At 38.1% G+C, this 17834-nt stretch overlaps 1 protein-coding gene across 4 annotated transcripts in view; it reads right to left on the bottom strand.

Annotated features, from left to right (window-relative positions):
- UBE2G1 (ubiquitin conjugating enzyme E2 G1) overlaps nucleotides 1-17834 on the bottom strand; it is a 104431-nt gene that overhangs the window by 17217 nt on the left and 69380 nt on the right. For 3 of the 4 annotated variants that reach the window (XR_003438008.1, XR_003438007.1, XM_027130744.1), the window contains exons 2-5: nucleotides 15830-15877; nucleotides 15614-15716; nucleotides 7895-7992; nucleotides 2628-2806 (exon numbers count right to left, since the gene is read on the bottom strand). Coding sequence is in view for 2 of the 4 variants with exons in the window: in XM_027130744.1 (XP_026986545.1) it covers nucleotides 2628-2806; nucleotides 7895-7992; nucleotides 15614-15716; nucleotides 15830-15877 (428 nt within the window). In the remaining 2 variants the exon portion in view is untranslated. The remainder of the gene's footprint in view (nucleotides 1-2627; nucleotides 2807-7894; nucleotides 7993-15613; nucleotides 15717-15829; nucleotides 15878-17834) is intronic. The other variant, XM_027130745.1, reaches the window with a different exon arrangement.

The raw sequence follows: 17834 nt of genomic DNA on the forward strand, positions 1-17834 counted from the left end.
GAGAAATTTCTTCTGGAAGACCAAAAGTAGATGGAAGAACAATGAAACGTACATTAGAGGAGAGAAAGTAATAGCCTACAGGAGTCTCAATGGAACCCCAGCAAAGGAGGGAAAAGGACCTATTGAACAGAACTCTGAAGTTAAAGTTTGGAAATGACAGCTCTGAGAAGTCAGTAAGAAGTGGGGGTGAGGTGCATGCCACAGCTAAAGAAGACCCAGTGCAGTCAAATAAATAAATAAATAAACATTTAAAAAAAAAAAAAAAAAAAAGATGTGGGGCTGAGGGACTTCCCTGGTGGTCCAGTGGTTAAGACTTCACGCTCTCAATGCAGGGGGCTCAGGTTAGATCCCTGGTCATGAAACTAGATCCTGCATGCTGCAACTAAGAGCCCGCATGCCACAACTAAAGATCCCGCATGCTGAAACTTAAGATCTCACATACCGCAACTAAGACCTGGAGCAGCCAAACAAATAAATAAATGAAGTGGGGCTGAAAAGAGATTGACAGAAAGTCTATATGACTCAATAGCTTGGCCCTTCCTCCTACCTACACCCAAAATTAATACCTTCCTAAAGTAATAACGATGATATATAGATTTTATATAAATATACTGAAGACCACTAGAATTAGAGCTGCTAGTGTGGGTATTGGTACTGAAAGTAATTACTTCTTCACTTTGGCATTTAAATGGTACCCCTCTTCCTCCAACTCACTTAGTTTATTTTTTTTTTCACTCTTAGTTTAACATCTGGCTTATTACTCACACACTCTTGAGTGAAACCAATTCTGCACACGTGCGCCCCTTATGTTGTTTGGACTGATACTTGACTTATTAGAAGTTAGAATGGTTTTCTGCCAGTGTTTACTTCAATTCAATTACTAAATTCAAAAATTCAAAGCCAGAGATTTGAAAGGGGGTTATTATATGTAGTGTTTTTCTACATGTAAGATTTCACCCAAGTTTTTATGTAGGTTTGAAATAACAAGGAAAAAAGGTGAATTTAATCTCCCAGCTTTCACATATACTAACAAAGTTTCCAAGAATAAGAATTAGAACAAAAGGATTGTTAAAGAAGGATAGACGGCTGAGGAACTAGGACTATTCTAGATTAAAGGAGATTAATAAAACATGAATACAGGACTTCTGTGGCGGTCCAGTGGTTAAGACTGCACGCTTCCACTGCAGGGGGCATGGGTTTGATCCCTGGTCAGGGAACTAAGATCCCACATGCCGTGGAGTGCAGTGCAGCCAAAAAAAATTAACAAATAAATAAAATAATTTTTAAAAAAAAGAAAAGGAGAAGGAAGAGAAGACCAAAAAAAAGAAAATAAAAACAATAATGTAAAAATGAGAAACCTACAGTAAAATGGTAAGAAATACCAACCTTTACAAAATAAAAAATAAATAAATAAGTAAAAAATAAAACGAATACAAAATGTAACGTGAGGACTTCCCTGGTGACGCACTGGTTAAGAAACCACCTGCCAATGCAGGGGACATGGGTTCAAGCCCTGGTTCAGGAGATCCCACATGCCGTAGAGCAACTAAGCCCATGTGCCACAACTACTGACGCCCACACGCCTAGAGCCTGTGCTCCTCAACAAGAGATGCCACCACAATGAGAAGCCCGAGCACTACAATGAAGAACAGCCCCCACTCAACACAACTAGAGAAAGCCCTCATGGAGCAACGAAGACCCAACACAGCCAAAATTAATTAATTTTTCAAAAGCAATGTGGGTTCCTAAAATTCTGGATTCTGCCGCCCCACCCATTTCGTTCTTAGGAGATACACGCTGAAGTATTTAAGTATATACTTAAACATAAAGATCTGTAAAGTATTCTCAGTTTAGCAAATAATAATAATGATAATAACAACGTTGTAAAATGTCCACATTTGTGAACCTGTATGTGTAGGGTATAGGGGTGTTTAAGGGTGTTTATAACTAATGCAACATTTTGTAGGTCTGAAAGTTTTAAAAATAAAAGCTTGGGAATAATAATATGGACCTACTAGGGACCTGATAATAAGTTCTCATAGGTATGACAGCTGTTTTATAGTTATATAGGATAGTGTCCTTATTCCTTTTTTTTTTTTAATTTATTTTTTTGGGGGGTGCTGCGTTGGGTCTTTGTTGCTGCTCGCAGGCTTTCTCTAGTTGCGACGAGCACGGGCTACTCTTCATTGTGGTGCGCGGGCTTCTCACTGAGGTGGCTTCTCTTGTTGTGGAGCACGGGCTCTAGGCGCGCAGGCTTCAGTAGTTGTGGCTCGTGGGCTGTAGAGCACAGGCCCAGTGGTTGTGGCACATGGGCTTAGCTGGTCCACAGCATGTAGGATCTTCCTGGACCAGGGATCGAACCCATGTCCCCTGCATTGGCAGGAGGATTCTTAACCACTGCACCAACAGGGAATCCCCTAGTGTCCTTATTCTTAAAAGATGCAGGTACAAATATTTAGGGGTAAAGCTTAGTTACGTCTTACTTATCTTTGTACAGATTCATGAAAAAATTAAATGAATAAAAACATATATCATACACATCCACACATATATACTTATAAAGTTACTATAGTTCTAATCAAGTTTAATTAAACGGGAGGGGAGATGTGTGCATGTGACCACCTTACCGCAGCGTCAACATTAGCAGGTGAGTCTCCATTAGGGTCTGCCAGCATAGAAATGACACTAATCATGATGGTTTCCACGGTGTGAATAGGCAGCCAGCGTTCCTCGGGCTTTTCATAACCATATTTATCTTCCCCGGGCTCATGAAGAATAGAAATGCATACATCACCATTTTTATCAACTGCAAAATTAAAGAATAAGATTACTGTTTTAAATATTTAAAATAATTTGGCTATACATAAAATACATATTATAATAAACATGGTCCCAATTCCCACGGCATCTGTATAAAATTCAATACCACTGTACCACTGAAAAGATACAGAAGTTAATTTCCAAAATGGAACCTGTTAACCTTTTAGGAAGACCGAAGATTTTACCAAGTAGGATCCACCTGACAAACCCAAAAGGAATGTAAGCTACCTTTTTCATTTGTGCAAAATTTCAAGACACATAGTATGTAGATGGTGCCTAGCATTTACATGTAATAAATACAATGAAATGAAGAAATGGCATCTGTTGAATCTGTTCTTCATTTGCAGAAAGTATATGGTCTAAACACCAGAATTGAGTTTCTGGATAATGAATTCCTAGTTTCCCCACTAACTTATTGATTGAAATTGTTAATAGTCAAAGGTCTAGAGACTTTCCTAAGAAAAAAATAAAAGGTAACATGATAATATACTTTTAAAATCACATAAAGGCAAAATTATATTTTCAGGGAAAAAGTATACTCAAATCCACAAAAGGAACATGTTATATTGCTAGTGAAAATTCATCAACGTAAGTGATATTCATTAGGCCCCTAATCTATAAAACGGTTTTAAAATCCAAGCCACAAATTAATTGTTGATCAAAAGGGGTAGAGGAGTCCTAATCCACATTTACATCACACAAATATTTCCTATTAGGGAACTATCAAAATCATAACATTCATTAATCTTCTACAGTGAAATTTTCCCTATTGCAAAAAGCATACTTATTGGAGAAATGTTAGAAAAGACAGAAAAGTATAAAATTTTGGTGAAAAACTTTTTAACCAAATTTCCAAATCCTATAAACAACCAATGACACTATTTATGTATATTTCATCCCTGACTTCCTACCTAAAGTCCAACAAATTTATGATAGGTATAATGTTAAAGCCTACTTTTCACCTCCTAACTCAAGCACTCCCCTGCTATTATTAACTCTGGGTAACCAGAGTCAAAGTTCGTGTGCACTGTGGCTCTACGATAAATGCTTCTTGAACGCGTGCCGTGTGCCAGGCACCCACCACCTGACATGGAGTTCAACAGTGAATGCAACATTCAAGACTCATGCCTTCAATGTCTTGTATATGAGCTGTTCTGCAATTAAGGTTCCTTTTCCCAACTCACCTACACCTCCTAGTAAAATCTCTTAACTAAAATGAAATAACTAACTAGATCAAGAATAACAACAGCAAAACTTGTGACAGCACTATAAAGTTGAACAGAAAATGCTTACACAGTATTAAGATATTTTCCTCACTTACACTTAAAATTTTTTCTTTGGAAGTCATTTTCTTTGAGAACATTTAACATCAAATGTTTGTACAGAATTCTATCAGAGAGAATCTATTTGAGACCCATTTTCCTTTTATAAAAATTATCGTAATTTAGCACCTTTAAAATTTTTTAACCTTGTGTCATTTCATTTTAAACATACAGTTTAGTTTCTTAGAAAGAGGTTTTTACGCTTAATGCCTATTACCAAATTACACTTTAAAAATGCAAGATATGAGCTGATAATTCTGAGTGACAAGGCAATAAAACTAAGATTTTTCTTTATTGAAAAAATTTTTAATTTCACAACTGAAATCTAGTTTAAAATACTTTTAGGGGCTAAATTTTTCCATGTACAGAAACTTTATGTATTTCCTCTTTAGTCAAACGTCTGTTCATGTCCTTTACCGATTTATGTACTCAATGTTTAGTTTTCTTCTTGCCAAACTGCTTCTTAATTTTCCTTGTTTAATTTTTGCCTGTTATTTTTTTTCTTTCATTTCAATACCCCAGTAATGTTTTTTAATGGCTGGCCTTATTATCTGACACAAGATTCATTTAAGAATCCCATACTGAATTTAGTTACCATTTCTCTTTCCTCTTTATAGTCTTCCAATATTTATTGCTTTTGAAACTAGAAACCCCTTGTTCCTAACACCCAGAAAATAATATTCACTATTTTTAAAAACCACTTGAAACTTTTTATTCCATTTAGAGTTTTAATTCACTTTGCTGTTTGGTGTGAAGAAAATTTCTAAATCCATTTCCCCATAAGTAGCTAGCCAACAGTCTCAGCATCAATGACTGAGAAGAAAACACAGCTCTTCTTCCATCTTGAAACTAAACTACCTGAACCATGCATACCCTTCAAGCTATCTCCCTTCTCTTGAAGCTGTGCTCTAAAATTAGGAAAATCTGATTTCCCCTCGTCTTCTCTATTTACACTTGGGTACTTTCTTTTTTGCCTTATGGGAAACTGTCTTCTGCTTCCAAACAGGATGCTATGACTATTCTCACAAAGTGACTGGGAGAACATATTCTCCTGGGTATTTTTGAAGTCAACCCTTCTGGGCCCAAAACAACTGATACCGTTGAGGACACCTTCCTGGACACATTTTCCTCTCTTACTTCCGTGGCACACTTCCTTTCCCTGGTTCTTGAAGCCATTCTCTCAATCACTTTCTTCTTTTCCTTTTCCTTGGTCTGACTTTTGATGTTATCCTAATCTCCAAAATTAATCCTCTTTTCCCTAAGTAAATTAAACCATTCATTATATCACAGTGTTACCCACCATCTCCCCCCCCCGCCAGCTTTATTAAGATATAATTGACAGAAAACGTTGTGTAAGTTTAAGGTATACCACATGATGATTTGATATCGTTACCTGTCATCTTGATGTCAGTAGCTTCCAAGGCCCTAAGCTCACTGCTGAGCCTTGACTAGTTTTCTTTAATTACCTAAGTGGTTATGGCAACTGCACCTCCAGAAAAACAAGCCTCAAATTGAGTGCATCTAAGTCATACAAATGACTTATATGACTTTACCATATAATAATTTTTAATAAAACAGCTTTTGAGATATAATTCATGCATTTGAAGTATACAATTTAATGGTTTCTAGTATGTTTAGAGTTGTATAACCATCACCACGATCAATTTTACAATATATTCACCACCACAGAAAGAAATGCCGTACCCATTAGCAATTGATAAAATCCTCTATCTCCTAGCTATTTTGTCTGGTTTTCCCTTCCAAACCTTCCCCCGTGAGTATAAACTTTCTAGACATAAATATAGTCATGATGAACCTACTATACAGCTTTAAAACTATTGAGTCCCCATGACTAAAGATACATATTCAAAATTCTATTTAAGAATCATATTCTCCATCATTCCCTGACTCCCTCTTCTATGCTACCAAACACCTTTATAACAACATCACTGTTGTCTCTGTTTCACCATTAAATTTATGTCCGTCTTTCCCTTACACATACCATAATATCCTTACAGAAAGACCATAACTCGATCATCTTTGTATCTCCAGCACCTAGCAGAAATTCAAATGCTGGTTTTTCCCCTCATTCCCACTGCAGACCACTCTCACTCCCCTTTCTAAGTCTAGCTCCTTCTGAACCTGCCATCCCTGGCCCATTGCCTCCTCGGGTATCCTTTCTTCACAAAGCATCCCTTCACTCAAATCACATCTTAATTACTTTACTCTCTAATGCCTTCTCCCTTATGGTCTGCAAACCAACAATCCCTTCAACCTTAAAAAACAAAGAAAATAAACACTCATTTCAGTTGCCCTCTTAAACTACGGAGGCCACTGCTATTGTTCCTCTTAACAGAGGTTCCATGTACTGCTTACATATATTCTCTCATGTAACTCTCACAGATAGAGAAACTAAGGTTCAAGAGGCTTTTACCTACAGTAATATAGCTAATTTGTGGTAGAGACAACATTCAGAAACTTCGTTACATTTTCCTTTGAAATAGGTGGAAAAAGATTGACTTACACATCAAATAATTCAAGAGAAGGCAGGAGAAACTGCCAAAAGGCTAGGAAGAAATGAAAGAAACGTCCAAGGCAGATGTGGTCAATTCGTGCCTCCATATATCTTGTAGGATTATCGCTAATGTGTTCTACCAGAAAGAAATTATTTTTCTCCCTTCTTCCTGGTGCAAAAATTAACTATGTCTTTTGTCATCACTGCTATCTTAGATGTGATGAAATATGGCGGCTTCCTTGGTTCCCAATAGTTTTCCATTTGCCAGTCTAGTCTCTCCTAAGTAAGACTCCTATGTTTTTCAAGTCACTGGGTGCTATTACACTTCCTTGAAACAAAGCCTTGGTTTATTCATGCATCTGTTACCCTCACTGATTTTTGCTTAAACTAATATATAAGGGTTTCTCTTCCTTGCAACTGAAAGTCTGGACTATGAGAAGTAGAATGAAGATCAGTGTAATTGTCTAAAAAGACAACTTTGATGACAAAATACTGATAGTCAAAATACTTAGGAAAGAAATTCTTGCAAGCTCTATCATACAAAACAAGGCCAAAAGTTCAGGGAGACTGTGTATACACATAGTTTATCTGGCCTAACCTTTGGCTCACAAAGTGAATTTTAAATGGTAGTACATCTTTGGGTAAAAAAGTCAATGTCACCATTTTATGCACTGCAGTACTGGATACTTTTGAAGGTTTAAACACACAGTATTGTATCTCATTTGATCCTATCAATCACCTTATGATGTAGGTAAGACATTCCTTTTTGACAGCTAAGAACATACATTAAAAGTTAAGCGTTGTCCATAGTCTAGGAGCTAAGATGAGAAAATAGAAATTAAAAATCCAGGTTTAATTACTTCTAAGCTCTTTGTAATAGCCAATGAGTCACCTAATACCTTGGAAATTATCTCCTCAATTATAAGAGCTCTATTAATGTTGAATATCACCCACCAACCCTGCCTCCAGTTAGGAACATCATGAGTCTCAAAACGAGCTGAAAACTAAGTAAGTAAATAAATAAATAAATGAAGATTTTTTTCCCCATGTGATCTCTGTCAATTCTTCTCTTCTAAGGAATCTAAATCCAAGCCCATGTGCATAACAAACACAACAAACTTAGTACAAAAATTCCAACGCAATTTCATTGAGAACTACATCTTCCTTATTGACCTTGAAAACTTCAGGGACAGGCCATCATACTTGCAAATGTAAAAGTAAAACTAGATAAACTTACCATTTGGGTGCCAGATTTCTGTAATGAATTTCATTTTAGGAGGCCGAAGGGGATAATCTTTTGGGAAAGTGAGATGAGCCTTAAAAACACCACCTTCACTGGAAATACAAAAACAAAAACAAGTTCTTGCCTATAAGTTCCTGCTTATAAATAAGAAAATTATTAAAACAAACATAAAACAAGATGCTAGTGCTAACATTATAAACAAAATAAATAATCTGGATTTCAAGCAGTTTACTTTACTCAAATATCCAGTTTAATAAACTGTCATACCTACCACCTTATTAAACTCTCAAAAAACAGTAAAATGAAAGAAACAGCTTTAAAAAAAGGCATCCAGATCAGATTACACGACTGCTGTGCTACAAACCTTTTAATCTCTTCCCACTGCACTTAAAACAAAATTTAAAAGTTAAGTTTAACATTGCCTATCAGGGTCAAGTTGCCAATTTCTCTACGTTGATCTCAATCTTCCACTCTTCTCTCTAGTTCCAGCCAGTCTTCTTTCTGTTCTTCAAACACAACAAGCTTTTTCTCATCTGAGAGCTTATGTATTTTCTTATTCCCTCTCTGGGAACAGTTGTGCTGACCTTCAATCCATCCATCCATTTATTCATCTTATCATTTAACAAATATTTATTCAGTCTTTACGTGTCAGACACTGGGAGTACAGCAGTGAACAAAGCATAAAGTCTCTCAAGGAGTTTATAATTGGTGACTTTCCAAAGTAGGGCTGTGCAACAGAACTTTCACACACTAGAGGTGGTTTATAGTTATGCTGGCCAATATGTTAGCCACCAACCACTTGTATCAATAATATGGCGAGGGCTTCCCTGGTGGCGCAGTGGTTGAGAGTCCGCCTGCCAGTGCAGGGGACACGGGTTCGTGCCCCAGTCTGGGAAGATCCCACATGTCGCGGAGCGGCTGGGCCCGTGAGCCATGGCCGCTGAGCCTGCGCGTCCGGAGCCTGTGCTCTGCAACGGGAGAGGTCACAACAGTGAGAGGCCCACGTACCACACACACACAAAAAAATATATATATATATATGGCTAGTACAACTGAGGAACGGAATTTTTAATCTTGTTTAATTCTAATAGGCACATGTGGCTGTGACTGTTGTGTTAAGGCACTGCAGAGCACTGTCATTTGCTTAGGAACTGTTCCTGAACAACTGTCAAAACAACGTAAGTCATTGTTAAAGAAAACCAATGAAAAAAAGTCAGCCTTATGGGGCAAAAACGACAAAGCCCCTGACTTGTGTCCTTGGTACTAGCTGTTTCCTCTGTTTGAAACACTGTTCTCCCTTTGTCATATTCAGAACTCAGCTTAAATGTTACCTCTTGAGAATGATTTTACTTGACTACCCAATCTTAACTAGCCACTGTGTCCCTCTATCACATGGACCTCTTTTCATTTCTTTATTGCAAAAGCAATTCACACCTCTGATTCTCTTATTGTAAGATGTACACCCCATCAGAGCAGGGTCATCTGACTGTGTTTGTTTCAGATCATCGAGAAATGGAATCCTCAGCTCATTAAATGGTTTTCATTCATTAAACAAATAGATAATGATTATCTACCTATGGGAGGCACTGTTGTATGTAAAAGAATACAACAGGGACCAAAACATTAGAGATCACTGATTTATGGCACTTACCATTCTAGAGTCAGAGGAAAGTATCAAGAAAAATACCGGTAATAAATACTGGAATGATATGAGCAATCTATTGTTAAAATTTTTTTTTAATCTATAGAATAAGCCCATTTGCCTTTACAAAGAAAAAGTGAGGGTATGTTTATATACAAATAGAAAAATGTCTGGAAACATGACACCAATATATAATAATAATGGTTAATTAACTCTGAAGCACAAGATTATGAGATTTTTTTACTTTCTGCTTTGTACATTTTGATATACCATGAATTTTTAACCACAAGCAAGTATTAATTCTTATTGCCTTTTTCTAATCATAAAAGCAAGATGAGGGGAGTTAAACAAAGAAAGGTAGATCATTAACACCAAACACTTCTGAATACTTAGGAAAGGCCACTAGATTCCGAGTATAAAAAGTAACCTCGACTTTAAAAACCTCGAAACAGAGTAACTGAGAAATTAGAAGAAAGAAAATAAGGGTAGTAAAGGGCTTACCACGAAAAAGAAAGAATATCCTTTCCTTTTGCACAGGAAGAAAACAGACTGAATGTAGTACAGATATCCAGGGGTAAAAAGGAAGAAAGCTGACACATTTTATGCCTGCCTTATGGTCTTAATTTTCATAATTTATGAGACTATCTATTGAAGGGAAAAAACATGAAGACTTGAGGGAATGGAGACTAGAACAGCAGTTGTAAAGAGCGCATTACACTGTTAAGAGATAAGTCTACCTTCTCGGACTATGTTACCCCAACTGGATAAATTAGTGCCAAAACTGGCCTTAGGAAATATTAATTCTATGAACTAGTTTTTCAAACTGGGGCTGCAAAGCTAAGTAAGTGAGTCACTAACGAGTTTTCTTTATAAACAAATAAAAATAGAATAAAAAGGGCTTCCCTGGTGGCGCAGTGGTTGAGAGTCCGCCTGCTGATGCAGGGGACAAGGGTTCGTGCCCTGTTCCGGGAAGATCCCACATGCCGCAGAGCGGCTGGGCCCGTGAGCCATGGCCGCTGAGCCTATGCATCCGGAGCCTGTGCTCCGCAATGGGAGAGGCCGCAACAGTGAGAGGCCCGCGTACCGCAAAAAACAAAAACAAAAAGAAAAACAAAAACACTTTGAAAGCCACAAATACAGAAAACAGCCAAGAATCTATGTAAAACAACATCAAAACAGCTACCACAAAGCCCATGTACTTTATCCCACTGGTAAGACTATTCCCTGATACTAAGTTAGCTTTCCTGGGTCCCTGAGTTCTAACTGATATCAGATCTACTTAAAAGCTTTATATTAGGGGCTTCCCTGGTGGCGCAGTGGTTAAGAATCCACCTGCCAATGCAGGGGACATGGGTTCGAGCCCTGGTCCGGGAAGATCCCACATGCAGAACAACTAAGCCTGTGAGCCACAACTACTGAGCCCACACACCACAACTACTGAAGCCTGCGTTCCTAGAACCCGTGCTCCACAAGAGAAGCCACTGCAATGAGAAGCCCGCACACCACAACGAAGAGTAGCCTCCACTCACTGCAACTAGAGAAAGCCTGCGCAACAAAGACCTAACACAGCCAAAAATAAATAAGTAAAATAAATTTTTTTTAAAAAAAAGCTTTATATTAGCTGATTGGAATCCCTATCATGAAAAATTGCCTTAGTCTATTGAATTATTTTCAATCTTTAAATTTTAATAGGACTATCCTTAAAAGTTTAAAGTACACAATTTTAACTCTGTCTGCAATGTCCTCACCCATTCTAAACTAATCATGCAGTTCCTTACAGTTTTTCTCCTACAGGTGGAATCTTTAACTTCTCTAATACCTGTGAAAATCCTACTTGTTATTTTTAAAAGCCTAGTTCAGTAGTCCCAACTTGTGGGCACAAACTTCTAGTGAACAGTGAACGGCCAAGTTAGCAAAAAACTCAGAACACTCAAAGAGTACAAAACATAGTAAACTAAATATTAAAATGTCACATATTCACTATTTTTCAAATATATAAAGATCTACTATGATGAACAAAATGGCAGTTTATGAAAAGCATCAATGAATTAAAAATACCTTCCCTCCCATTATACATTCTCTTCACAGGTATTAATAGTATAATTACTAGCATGATGTTAAAAAGAGGTATGAAACCAATAGTTTCACATTTGAAAAGGTTGAGAAATCTAGGCCTAGTTCAAGTTTCTTCTATTAGACTTCCCTGTTTTTGTATTAAAATTATAAAAATCTTACAAGTATCAGATCCTATCATTCTACTTTGTCAGATCCTATCATTCTGCCATATTTACTTATTTAAATGATATACCATGTGCTGCCATCTGAAATTTTGCTCAACACTGTTCTTTTATATATTCCTGATAATATCTGTCTCCTGTTTATTCATTTTTACCTGCCACAATTTTTCTATTACAATCAAAATGTTTGCTTCCGATTTCTTTTGCTATTACCAACAACAGAATGTTGAACATTCTGAACTCTTTCTAGGCATTGGGTTTTACCCTAGAAATGAAACAAGACAAAGTTTAAATAACTGTTTAAAGTCACACAGATAACAGTGATAGCCTCAGGGAGCTAAACAAAGACAGTCTCCAAAACTCACGTTCTTAAGCACTAAATGATAAGTGGCACGGCACTGCCATTGATCAATCAATTTCTAAGCCATGCAGGCAGGTTCATTCCCTCCAAAATTTCATTACAGAATATATGGCTTGCGCCTCTAAGTTTTAAACAGAACTGTGGAAGAATTTTGTTAGTGTAAAAGAATATTAATCAGAGAGTTTAGTTAGCCACCTCTTCATTTTCTATACCCACTCAAGATAAGGCAATAATACTACAAAATACATATAATCTTAAGATTCTCCAAATTCTTCACATCATTGGCAGAGGTAGGAAACAAAATTAAGCATACTTCTTGAGCACACTAGCCATTAGTGATGAAAAAAAGAATAAGAGATACAGGAAAGGTACACATTCACCATTCCCTCATACAAATTTATAAGATTTATGATTACATGGTGCTACCCATGTCTCCTAAAGTTTCTGTAAAAACCTACTGCCATCCTACCTGACATTTTTCTTGCCGAGGATATGGGCAGCTAGCCACACTACTTGATAATCATTAGTCTGAAAATAGCAGGCATGTCACACCAGTTTCAGAATGTTTTTCGTAGAGAAAGCCTCAAGACGGGGCTTCGCTGGTGGTACAGCAGTTAGGAATCTGCCTGCCAATGCAGGGGACACGGGTGCAAGCCCTGGTCCGAGAAGATCCCACATGCCACAAAGCAACTAAGCCCGTGCACCACAACTATTGAGCCTGTGCTCTAGAGCCCACGAGCCACAATTACTGAGCCCGTGTGCCACAACTACTGAAGCTGGCGCGCCAAGAGCCCATGCTCCAAAACAAGAGAAGCCACCACAATGAGAAGTCCGTGCACCGCAAGGAAGAGTAGCCCCCGCTCGCTGCAACTAGAGAAAGCCAGCATGCAGCAACGAAGACCCAATGCAGCCAAAAATAAATAAATAATTTTATTTTTTTTTTAAATTCCTTATTTTCTAAGCCAGCTAAAATCCAATTTCTGTTGCTTGAAGCCAAAAGCCTACTAACTATTACAGTTACTAACTCTTCAGTTCCCACTTTAGACATCTCTTCCTCTGGGAAAAATTCCCTGACACAGTCATAACCTGCCATGCTACCAACGAGTTCTCACAACACCTAATGCCTCCCTCCATCATGGCTGTCCTCAAGGTGTATTAAATAACTATGCAATGAGCTGTCTTGCCAACTAAACTGTAACCTCTTTGGGAGCAGTGACTATTAGCTAATTCAAGATCATGTTCCTAGCATCTAGCATAAGAGTACTGAAAAAACTTTTGGAAACTAAATCAATGAGTAATGTAAATGCCAGTACACTGCTTTATTTTTGCAACCATTCTAAGTAGGAAGTTGCTAAAAGGGACGGCCTAAACTCAATAAATCATAAACCTCTTTTTTGAGGGCTTTAAAAACAATTTTATAACTATCAGCACATGAATTTTAGAAAAGGTCATTAATAAAAAGCAATCATACCAAAGTAATTTTGGATGATTATTATAAGGTCTGTCAATTGCATTAAGGCTTCATTACTCACAGGATGTTCAAAGTACGTGTGGCACTGAGGTTAAACTGCAGCCCAGGTGCAGCCAGTGCTCTCATCAGAAGGGACAGTGCAGAAGTGGCAGCCAGTTGTCTCGTCAGCAACTCCAGAGGAGCTGCCACAAATGCTTCTGCTGTCCACACCTCAGATCAACAGCCAGCAGTTTTTAAATGTATACGAAAGGCCAGAAATAGATTTTTATTGGCGGCAAGAATGGCCTAATTAGTGCAATGAGTATTAAAGTATCTCTCTTTGGTAAAGCTGAAGGGACACAACATATATATGGACCAGCTGATAATATTTAGAGATGCTTGCCACCATCACACGAAAAAAGTGTACGAATTTTGCAAGGTCCTTAGAGATCGAGGTCAAACCTGGATGCCTAGTTAATCTTCTACACAGACATTAGTTTAGAAGAATTTCTCTTGTTATCACATATCAACTTTAAGATTAACAAGATTCTGTCACTGGAATGTTGCTGTATCTCCCTTGAGTAAACCTTCACACAATATGTTTTGATTTAAAAACCTAGACGACCAGAACCTCATCAGGCTCATAGGCCAGGCTGTATGTATGATTTTTGTGTGCAAAATTTGGTAAGAAATTTGCTTTCAAATAAATAATATTAAGGTTATGGAGGAATACCTCTAGGATGGCTTTCATTGGCTACTGTTATTTACCAAACTAACATTGTAGAATGACTAAATTGAGTTATTTTAGTTTGCAACAATTACCAATGCAGAGACTTCCCTGGTGGCACAGTGGATAAGACTCCGAGCTCCCAATGCAGGGGGCCCGGGTTCAATCCTGGTCAGGGAACTGGATCCCACATGCATGCCACAACTAAGAGTTCATATGTCACAACTAATGAGCCTGCGAGCCGCAACTAAGACCTGGTGCAACCAAATAAACAAATAAGTATTTTTAAATAAATAAATAAAAATAATACCATTAAAAAAACAATTACCAATGCAAACATACCGCTGGGAGATCAGCAAAAATTCTGATTGGGAACAGTTGTGACAAAACATAAATCATTTTTTTCAGACCTCAGAAAACCCCCAAATCAATACTACAGCTCAACTCTGTATGTCATATACCAGTTTGCTCTGGTATAGAACTAGCTCTGAATTTTCTCTTACATCAGGTGTTGGCGAAGGGGAGACAAAGGAGTTACCATCTCAGAACATCTAAAATAAAACTATTCCACCATCAAAAAAATGTTTGATGTATCCAAATCCTTGCTGCTTAGTACCATCAAGGACCACAGTTGAGTGACCAAGTATACTCCCCAAGAAGGTCCCTGCTGTCCTTCAGTTGTATTTCTTTGAGAAGGTTGCTGCATTTTTTTTTCAATACCTCAACTTCTATAAAAAGTGTGAGGGCTTCCCTGGTGGTGCAGTGGTTGAGAGTCCGCCTGCCGATGCAGGGGACACGGGTTCGTGCCCTGGTCCGGGAGGATCCCACATGCCGCGGAGCGGCTGGGCCCATGAGCCATGGCCACTGAGCCTGTGCGTCTGGAGCCTGTGCTCCGCAACGGGAGAGGCCACAACAGTGAGAGGCCAGCGTACCGCAAAAAAAAAAAAAAAAAAAGTGTGAGACTTGTACTAGTCACTAACATCAGATAGTCAAGATCCATCTTACAGAACATTAAATATTAGTAAGTTTAAGTTGGTCTGCAAACACACAGAACATCAGACTGTGGTCTTTGAATCTAAAAATGTATTACATAACGTATTTAAGAAATTCCATCTTTTTCTGTTGCTCTTTGATTACACCACATTCTGTTGTGTATCTTTACATCAATTAATAGTGATTAATTAAAACTGATTAACTTTATCACTTTTATAAACTGGGAAACTTCAGTTTGTCAAAATAGTTTATATTTCAATTCCTAAAAGAGCTCCACTTGGATGTTAGTTCCATTATACTTACTAAAGTGTATCTGGAGGACCAATAATAAGGACTTCCCATCGGTAGAGATCATTGTCATCTATTAAACCTGCTGAAAAGCCTTCCACTGGGTTTTTGTTGAGTTCTGTGGAAAAAGAAAATGTTTATCAAAAATTTTAAGTAAATAATCTTCGCCCACCATTCATTACAGAACTCGAATATACATGTTATAAATTCTAACCTGTTAAATGAACGCACCTGGATCCATTAGCAAAATGCTACCTGATGTCCAAAACATTTCCATTTCTATAACACAAAGAAGCAATGGGTAAAGCAAAGTATCCAGAAAATCAACTTCTACTGTGCCCTTTTACTTCTACCCTGGTTTCCAGCTAGGTTCTCACCATTCTAGTAGCTCCCTAGTGGTATATAGGTATAGCCATACAGAGAGCTTATTAAAATGCAGGTATCAGGACTTCCCTGGTGGTCCAGTGGTTAAGACTCCACACTCCCAATGCAGAGGGCCCGGGTTTGATCCCTGGTCAGGGAACTAGATCCCACATGTCACAACTAAGACCCAGAACAGCCAAATAAATAAATAAACATTTTTTTAAATAAAAAATAAAATAAATAAAATAAAATGCAGGTGTCAGGCCCATCCCCTAGAGATTCTGGTTCAGAGGGAAATCAAACCAATATTTCTGGTAATTCTTATGCTGTGGTCTTTAGGATACATATTCAGAAACACCAAGAGTGCCTGATACCTTTTCATTGGAATTTGCTGCTTAAGCAACCTTCATTTATACTAATAACTATATGTCTACCTGAGTAAGTCCTCTGTATTCTTGGGGATATACAACTACAGTTGGCGTTCATGTGCGGCCCATCAGACTCTGAGCACAGAGACAGCAGAGGCTCCATCCATCCTGCCTATGTGTGTTGACCCCCTTGCTGACCAGAGTTTCCAGCACCCAGGAGTAGCTTAAGAATAATAGCTGGATAGCCAGGAGATGGAAGCAACCTAAGTGTCCATCATCGGATGAATGGATAAAGAAGATGTGGCACATATATACAATGGAATATTGCTCAGCCATAAAAAGAAACGAAATTGAGTTATTTGTAGTGAGGTGGATGGACCTAGAGTCTGTCATACACAGTGAAGTAAGTCAGAAAGAGAAAGACAAATACCGTATGCTAACACATATATATGGAATCTAAGGGGAAAAAATGTCATGAAGAGCCTAGGGGTAAGAGGGGAATAAAGACACAGACCTACTAGAGAATGGGCTTGAGGATATGGGGAGGGGGAAGGGTAAGCTGTGACAAAGTGAGAGAGTGGCATGGACATATATACACTACCAAACGTAAAACAGATAGCTAGTGGGAAGCAGCCGCATAGCACAGGGAGATCAGCTCGGTGCTTTGTGACCACCTAGAGGGGTGGGATAGGGAAGGTGGGAGGGAGGGAGACGCAAGAGGGAAGAGATATGGGAACATATGTACATGTATAACTGATTCACTTTGTTATAAAGCAGAAACTAACACACTATTGTAAAGCAATTATACTCCAATAAAGATGTAAAAAAAATATATGCACGAAAAAAAAGAATAATAGCTGGAGCCTACAGGAACAGCAGTAGCAACATGAGATTTTCCTCTTCCGGAGAGAGTGCTCTAGCATGGATGGGGAATGACGGGGGCTGGGGACGAGAACAGAGGCAAAGAACTAGTGAGGTGGCGGGGAAACAGGCCATGAGGGCACCTTAGAGGAGACAGGTAAGAAACAGTTCCTAGAGACACAGAGCTTAATAAAGTAATGACCAATCCATGGTGAGCGTCATGTCAGGATTTTTTAAACAGCTTTAATGAGATATAATTGACATTCGGTAAGTTGCGCATATTTAAATTACATTATTTTTTTTACATATTGATATATGTATACAGCTGTGAAGCCATCACCACAGTCACGATTGTGTGTGCGTACAAATATATGAATCACCAGCAAGCGGCACTGGTTGGCTCAAATTGAGAAGTGGGACAAAGCACACAGGAGAGCGATTGAGAGAGGGCTTGCTGGGAGGCTGAACAGGTTTGTAATTCTCATATAATTCCTGCCATCATCCTCAAGGAGCTCAGTCTCATGATAAGTAAGTATAATACAACTCAGAGTGCTATAAAGACTGAACAAAGTGTGTTAGTAACTGAGAAGAAAATATTAATTTTTTGAGGAATCAGAGGTGGTTATTTCAACAGATTTAACACT

This window comes from Aethalodelphis obliquidens, unplaced genomic scaffold, assembly GCF_003676395.1.
Source record: "Aethalodelphis obliquidens isolate GAN/ISIS:26980383/991018 unplaced genomic scaffold, ASM367639v1 scaffold38, whole genome shotgun sequence".
Lineage (NCBI taxonomy): Eukaryota > Metazoa > Chordata > Mammalia > Artiodactyla > Delphinidae > Aethalodelphis > Aethalodelphis obliquidens.